Source organism: Fukomys damarensis, unplaced genomic scaffold (assembly GCF_012274545.1).
Source record: "Fukomys damarensis isolate Sample0158 unplaced genomic scaffold, DMR_v1.0_HiC HiC_scaffold_22, whole genome shotgun sequence".
NCBI classification, from domain to species: Eukaryota; Metazoa; Chordata; class Mammalia; order Rodentia; family Bathyergidae; genus Fukomys; species Fukomys damarensis.
In genome coordinates this window covers 13,805,919-13,813,627 of record NW_022900934.1, presented here as the reverse complement: position 1 = coordinate 13,813,627, position 7,709 = coordinate 13,805,919, and the positions used below count along the sequence as shown (strand labels likewise).

Genomic DNA, 7,709 nt, shown 5'->3' with positions numbered 1-7,709 from the left:
CCTTTCCCCTCCACACGCCGGGAGACTGACGCCTGGGGCGGGCAGGAGCACAGGCGTATCCCACACCGCGCGGGGAGTCCGTCCCCCGGCTCCAGCTGCGACCCTCCCAATTCCAGAAGTGCCGGCCCAGCCCACACTCACCTCGGCCCCGGGCGCTCCCCCGGATCCTCCTGCCGGAAGTATGAAGACAGGCTCCGCCCTGCGCCGCTGGGAGGGCGTAGCTTCCGCCGGAAACCACTGAGAGGAGGGGCGGGGCTGGGTGCTCACACTCTTGGGGAGCACCCGACGCGGTTTTGTCTTCCTTGTAACCCTTTAATTCTGGGCCGAGCATCTAGGGTTTGAGTTGTGTTTTCTGCGCTCCAGGGGTGACTTGCCCTGAAGTCCTGGTACCTCCTAGTGACCTACAAACAAGTGAGCATCCAAAAAGGTCACCTGTCTACTTTTGCTAAATTGTTTAGGTCCAGTACAGTGCTGGACAGTCGTAGAATGGCCACGAAAATAAATCTCTCATGGACTTTTTCTTCTTGGAGCCCAAGCCAGTGAGGAGTAATGTCAGGAGCATTAAATTTTGACCTAGAAGACTCAATTAGTAAACATTTGTGAAGCACTTTATGCCTGAAGCTTTATAATAATTACCTAATTTCAAGTAATTGAACAGTGCTGGGTGTGGTGGCGCAAGCCTGTAATCCCAGCACTCGGAGACTGAGGCAGGCGGAGCGCTGAGTTTGAGGCCAGCCTGAGCTACATGGTTGAGTTCAAGGCCATCTCGAACTACATAGCGAAAACATGTTTCCAGAGTCGAGTAGGGTAAGAGCATCGTAAAAGGGGGTGAGAAGGGAACCTCCTTTACTGGGAACCCGGGTTTTCATGAACAAGACCCAAGAAAAACTATGTCAGAGGTTCCTAAGGGCAGGTTGAAGTGGCCTCAAAATGCTAGCTGGGGACATTTGATTCATCTTGCAGGACGGATTAAAAAGGGCAGTCATTTTTAAAGCAGGCGGGCTAGGGCTGCATGTTGAGGCTGTTTTGCCCTTCTAGCTTTTTCCTGGGTTCTGCACTAAAGGACTGGCTGCAAACATGGACCCTTGCAAATGACTCAGCTGGGATCCTGGCCCTATTGAACAGAAGGCCCAAGTGTAAGCAGTGCTTTGTGCAATTTGATGCTGTTGTCTCTGCCAGCTGGCGTTATGCAGACATTGGTTCATTCAGTGCTTACCAAGAACCTGCAATGGTACCCATCACTATTTGAGGTCTTGGCTTTATTCAGTCATCAAGGCCTGTATTGCATGTACTTTTTATACCTTTTGGAAGATTTTGTCCCCATCCCCTTCTCTCTGAGGCAAGAGAAAGTTACCTATTTTCATCATTTCCCTCATTTAAGCTGCCCAGCTACCAAGGCCATGGATTGCAGCAACAGCCTAAAGCACTGGTGGGAAGGCAGGGCACTAAGCACAGGTGACACACTGGCTGAAGAACATGTCTTCTTTGCAAGGCACAAGTACTCGAGCTGTTCCCCAGCTGTATTTTTGGCAGGAGAAGAGGGAGAACATGTTCACGAGGCGGTACAGTATGCCTTTCCCTGCTGTTTTGAGTATGTGGTGGGGGTAAGGTGGACAAGAAGGAGGAAGGTGACCAAGGGCTCCAGCTGGAGTCTCTTAGGCACAGTGAAATGTCAGGATGACTCTCTACCCTTGGGCAGGGAGCAAGTGCAGACGAATAGCTATTAATTGAATCAGTCTGTACAGGAAAGAGTATTTATTGAAAACATGGTTACTGATAGGAAGCTTCTGTTGCTTTCTGGTTACACTGTTGGCTCACGATTGTGAGCATTACTCCCACCCCCAAACATTCCATCCTAGGATAGGTAGATGTTATATAAATATATATACATGTCTGTATAAGTATGGCCTATAGTAAAGAAAATATATAGTACACTCTTCATTGGGTAGTACCTACCATGCCAGGCTACAAATACTGAATGCCACTGTGTTAACTTATGTCCAAGGAGAGAGGCTGTGCATGTGGTTCGAGTGCTGCAGCACCAGGGAAGCCCCATGGCACAAGTGTGGCCTCAGCTGGCCTCAGCCAGCTCCCAGAAATCAAAGCCAGTGGCAGAAACCACAGCAGGAGGAAGGAGAAGAAGGGAAGGCAAACTTCCTGGAGTCTGGAAGGCCAAGAGAAAACAACCTAGGTGGAGCTGCAATTCAGGTTAGTGGAAGATTGCTCTCCTAGGAAGGAAAAGATATAAACATGGATTGGGGCTGGAATCTAGTGACCTCACCACAGTCTAGCCCTGGTCTCAGCTGGGCTTTCCCTGCAGCGTTCCTAGAGATTAAGAGGACAGGATTTAGCCTGTAGGGCTCTGCCTGGCCAGCATGAGATGGAGAGGTTGTAAGGAGAACATTCCATCTGCCCTGATACCTGCATGAGCAAGAAAAGAGCTGATAGTTCTAGAGACCAGAGATGTTAAAGCCAAACCTCAGAAGCAGCAATATCTTGGCACCAGATGAGGCTAGAGTGAGCCTTCACAAAGAAGACGAAAGCAAAGGCCCAAGACCTGCACTCAGATCTGAGCCACGGGCATGAGCCACCCAAAGGCCGTCACTCCAAGGCTCTCAATACACCCAGCAAACTGGTCCTCTGCAGACAGCCAAAGGCCAGTTCTGGCTCACATGGGGTCCGGCCAAGCAGAAAGCAGGCTCAGGAAGAAAAGGAAGATGACTGCTATTAAACCCAGTTCAAATTGCAGTTTGGGGCCTGGAAGGCAAGGGCACCCACTGTTCTTTTCTAGTGGCCCAATCCCAGGCTTCATGGTGACAGGGCAGAGAACCCTGCCTTTATGACTCCTAGTGGACAGGGTCCAAGAGGAATGCTGCTGGGTTTGAAGAATGGCTGGTGTTCACGGCCACCGTGATTACTATGGATTCTGTACAAGCAAACGACAAGGCACCAGACTGTCACTCCTGGGCCCCAATCCATTCCTGGGTACTGTGGTCTCTGGTTCCAGGCTCAGCCATAGTGATACACGAAGTCATAACTGCTGGGCTCCTTGGGCACAGGTGGTGGCGCTTCGGGAATCTGGATGTTTTCCAGGTCGAGGAGCCGCAGCTTCATCTCCATGCTCAGTAGCGTGTCCAGGTCACTCTTGGTCAGCTCGCTGGACATGTCCTTCCCAAGAAGGGCACTGAGGCCATCGATCCAGATGCAGTACTGTGGGAAGCAAGTTGCAAAATGTTATATGGTAATCTCAGGGCTGCAGATCCTGCCAAGGGGTTCTGACCCTTTTGGCCCTGTTCAGACAGAAAGAACTGATCTGGAATAATAGCAAAGAAACGGAGAGGCGATCATTAGTTTTTTAAGAGATCTGGTTTTTATGAGGGGTTTACATTAAAACTCCTTAAAATAATATAAAACGTGACCTAAAAAATGTAATGAAAATTGGGAGTATCACCTACCTGAAGTTACACAATCAGAAGTGATTGTGTTGGCCAGTGAATGCCAGCCACTCCCCCAAATTACAAAAGGAAGGGGAAATTTCATATGAGGTTAAAAAAAACAAAAAAAAAAAAGGATACAAACAGAACACTGAGTGATCTCAATTCTGTTTTAAAAGTGAATTAAAAATGGGGCAGGAGGGTGTCATGAGAAGGAAGAGCTCAGAACTCCATAACTCTTTCTGTTCCCTGTCTTGCTTCCCTCCTTTTTTCATGCCTTGCTCACCTGGTTCCCCACCTGCTCATCTCCTCCCAAAAGAACTTCACTGACAGCTCAGGCTCTTGCCTGTGCATCTCTTCTTCCAAAGCCTCCATTTCCCACTGAGAGTTCTGAGAGCGTAATAGGCCTGCAGAGCCCCACTACAGCTACTCAATCCAGTGTATTATTTTCCAAGTCTGCAATGGAATGTGAGCCCCTTGCGGGGAGCCAGGTCCATCTGGTTTCAAAGCCCAGGCAGGACCCCTACAACATATGACTGGGCACCCCAAGGAGGGAGGACCTAACATGTCTGTGTAGGCCATGGCAAAACTGAAGAGAGGAGGATTTTCCAAGTCCAAGGCAAGTAAGTCATCTCTAGTTGGCCCTATCTTTCTAATGACAACATACAGCTGTTGCTAAAGAGTAATGTGGAGAGCCTAGTGCAGGGATGAGAGCCCACTATGTGGTAGATCCAACGCTGTGGCCACCGGCCTATAGATGGTGTTCTGTGCAGTCCTCCCTCCAGCTGCTGAAGAGTCAACAGGCCTGTGTTGTCCAAGGCAGTGCTCACCTCATACTTATTTGGAGCGATGAAGTTTAAGGTCTCATCAGGGTCATACAGGATGGAGAAGGCCAATTCCAACACCTCCTACAGAGCAAAGGGTTTCAGTTACTTAGCACAATGGAATGGCCTGAAGTCTGCACACCAAAATTTCGGCCGAGTTCTAGTAATCTGGCATAGCACCAAATGTGTCAATTTAGATGTGACAACCCCACAGCCCTAGGCATGCATATAGGTATGACTAGGAATGAGGCCCGGCCTTAATCTAACTTATTAACACCTTGCCAAAATCATGCCTAAGATACTGTGATACTATACAGATGGGAGAAAAATTATTTCTAACACTCAGAACCCTTGAATGCCAGAGCTCATGACTGCATGAAATCCTTAAAGTTTTTATTCTGTATTACCAAGATGAAGACTTTGTCTTTCTATCATGCTGTAATTGGCACAGGAAACTATTAACAGCTTAAAACAACGTAATCAAGTTTGAAACTTTGTTTGAAACTCAGTTTGAAACAAGACTGCAAAGGTTGGACAGTTTGCACATCAACAAAAATACTGCAATGGATTGAAACAAATACAGTTTGCTTAAATACCTAAAACTCATGATAATGCTTTTAAAAAGCACAGAAAATCTGTATACCAGGGAACTAACTAGCTGTTTTAAAAGGAGGCACATATAAGAAGAATCAAGCATTTATCTTCTTTTCTTACATAAATGGCGCCATTGGGAAACTCACAGTAGATAAGGGCAAGTTTCTCCTCTGAGAAATGGTTCAGCTCATAAATAAAAAGGCACAAGTGCATGAGAACATCAGTAGTTTGCAAACCTTAACTTACTAATGGAATGAGGCAGCGAGCAGCAACAGTCTGCTGACGTGACACTTAGACGTTACGGGCCTCCGGAGAGAACACAATACTATCTACGACGTGGTCTTACCAGAAAAAATGTTAAACCCCAACCAAATCAAACCTCTAGATCCCTCTACCAATTTACAGATCTGGGGCAGAGGAACAAGTTAAACTACTCCATAGGGAGATAGTCAGCAAAATCTGGACTCTGGGAAACTACTAAACAAGCAACCTGCTTTCTTCTTTCAACTAATAAACTGCAAAGAAAATAAGAGGGTGGAAAAGAAGGAGGGGGAACACATGAATGAATGAAGACTCAGACTCATCATAATAAGCAGACCTTACTTGAATTCGGATTTAAACGAAATGGGTATGGGTGCGCATGTGGGTGTATACATACCAACTTTGCACATTTGTTTATATAGAGAAATTATGACGTTCACGAGATAAATGGTGGACACTGAAACATGAATGAAATACTAGATGCAAAATAGCTTTTAATTTCCTCTTAGGTGTGCAAAAGGTATTACGGTTATGTTAACAGCTCTATATTTTAGATATTCACAGATGAAACGGTGTGACACTTGGAATTTTCTTCAAAGTCACAAGAAAGAGGAAGTGGATGGCAGCATGTACCATAGTTGCTGAGGCTGGGTGATAGGTGCACATGGTTCTACTTTTGTGTATATACAAAATTCCTCTTAACAGAATGTTCACTAATAACTTCAAGAGGGGAAGACAGTAAGAATCTACCTAAAAAGACAATCCCACCAACTGTACTCTACAGTTCGCCCTGTGACAGCCATTCAGGCCAGGATTGCTCTCCATTTACCTTGTTCTGTTTCAAAGCACTCTTCTCCTTCATGTGGGGACAATCTTTCCCAGTGACAATGGCCTTAATATCTGCAACAGGAACTGATAAATGCTGGGAATTAGTGTCTGGACACATATGCTGCAAGCTGGTCAGCTTTCACCTCATGCTGGAAGGGAAGTCTGGGGCAGGGTGCCAGGAAGCTGCAGCTCCCAGGCACTAAGGGCTCTTCCAGCTCAGGGAGGGTGGTCATGCAGCATGGCCTTGTACTGTTCCTGCCCCCAGTCATTTCTGGTCGACTGTGGTTTGATGAAGCTGTCAGAGCTCACTGAGTGTAACTGTGAGACCAGGCAGATGGTCTCTGACAGATGAGGAATCGAGTGCAGAGAGGTAACAAGCCCAAGAGCAGATACTCAGTTTGAAACAAGACTAAGATTCAGGTAGACAAGCCCTGCTATCTTAACACATCAACAGAGAAATGTACCTACTTTTCTCCTGCAAGGATTCGAATGTCACCTCCCCTTGAGGGTTGTCATCCAAGTCGCCATAGTGCAGGACCTTGTGGTTCAGTGCCAAGCGGCAGTACCAGAACCGTTCTGGAACACAAGCCAAGCAGGTGAGCTAGGAAAGCACTGGGAAAGGCCTGTGTCCACAAAGGGCAGGATGACAGAGGCCTGCCTGTTGTCTCCTCCTTCCAGGGAGGAGGGACCAGTGGGTGAGGACCAGGCCCAATGCCCACGCCCCTCTCACCTTGCCTCCGGCGATTCCCGATCTTTCGGAAGCTGCTGCCCTCACAGAGCCGGTTCAGGCGCTGCTGTTTGATTAGCTCAAGGATCTCAGGCTGGATCTTCTCCCTCAGCTCCCTAGGTTGGACATGCACCACAGTAAGAAGAAGGTCATGGGGACAACAGCAGAAGGAGCTGCCTTGAAGGCAGAAGTGGGGGCTGCCTCCCCAGTAGGCCTCTCACGGAGGTCACTTACACAATCGGTGGGGACTGGAAATCATCCTGACTCATCCTCTCTGACTGGCGCAGTCGCAGAATCTCAGAGTAGCTCAGGCTGCGTAGTTTGCTCTTGAACTGGTCCAAAGAGTTGGGTTTGGAGGGCAAAGCTCGAGTGATTTGCTCTCGAACTACTTGCATAACCTGAGGAAAAGAAGCAGTGACTCACACCACTGCTCTGAGAATGGACAGGACGACTGGAGACCAAGGCTCTCCCAACCCTGGTGTCTTGATCAAATACCCGCTGGGGGAATGAGTGCACTGACTCCCTAAGGGACATCTTGTTAGTGGTTACTTAGGTCAAGTGACAGATACTTTATTTCTCATATATTCCAATTAATCACTGGTATCAGGGAATAAGCACAAGATTTTTGGAGTCAGAGAGAAATGCGGCAGACCTTGACTCTGCCCTAAGGCAAATCCTTGGAAACTTGTTCCTTGAGCAAGTCACTTAACATCCCGAGGCCTCTATGCCCTCCCCTCTAAAGTGAGAGAAAGGAAGACGCATACATGTTCTGATAGCTCTGCCGTAAAGAATAGGGGATGTTACAGGGAAGGCCAGCACAGTGCCTGCGTGGTGTGGGGTGTTGAAAACTATGTCGGTTCCCTTGAAACAACCATTAAAAGCACAAAGTGGGGATACCTGTATGTACAATGTGATTTCACTAAAGAAAGAAAACTCCATGGGAAAACACAAAAATGGCTGTCACTGCATGGTGGAATTATAGGTAACTTTTTCTTTTTTATACTGCAGCTTTCAATTTTTTTTTTTTTTTTTTTTTTTTTT

At 47.3% G+C, this 7,709-nt stretch overlaps 2 protein-coding genes across 9 annotated transcripts in view; both read right to left on the bottom strand.

Moving 5' to 3' along the window:
• Slc35c2 (solute carrier family 35 member C2) overlaps window positions 1-205 on the bottom strand; it is a 13,098-nt gene extending 12,893 nt beyond the window's left edge. Inside the window, exon 1 of the mRNA XM_010626213.2 lies at window positions 142-205. The gene's annotated coding sequence lies outside the window, so the exon portion shown is untranslated. The remainder of the gene's footprint in view (window positions 1-141) is intronic.
• Window positions 206-1,747: 1,542 nt separating this feature from the next.
• Elmo2 (engulfment and cell motility 2) overlaps window positions 1,748-7,709 on the bottom strand; it is a 37,765-nt gene continuing 31,803 nt past the window's right edge. For 5 of the 8 annotated variants that reach the window (XM_010626225.3, XM_033766945.1, XM_033766947.1 and 2 more), the window contains 6 exons: window positions 6,903-7,066; window positions 6,672-6,784; window positions 6,410-6,517; window positions 5,943-6,025; window positions 4,265-4,342; window positions 3,010-3,210 (listed from right to left, as the gene is read on the bottom strand). In XM_010626225.3, the coding sequence (XP_010624527.1) occupies window positions 3,010-3,210; window positions 4,265-4,342; window positions 5,943-6,025; window positions 6,410-6,517; window positions 6,672-6,784; window positions 6,903-7,066 (747 nt within the window). Of the gene's footprint in view, window positions 3,211-4,264; window positions 4,343-5,942; window positions 6,026-6,409; window positions 6,518-6,671; window positions 6,785-6,902; window positions 7,067-7,709 lie in introns of all 8 variants that reach the window. The other 3 variants (XM_033766949.1, XM_033766948.1, XM_033766950.1) reach the window with 2 other exon arrangements.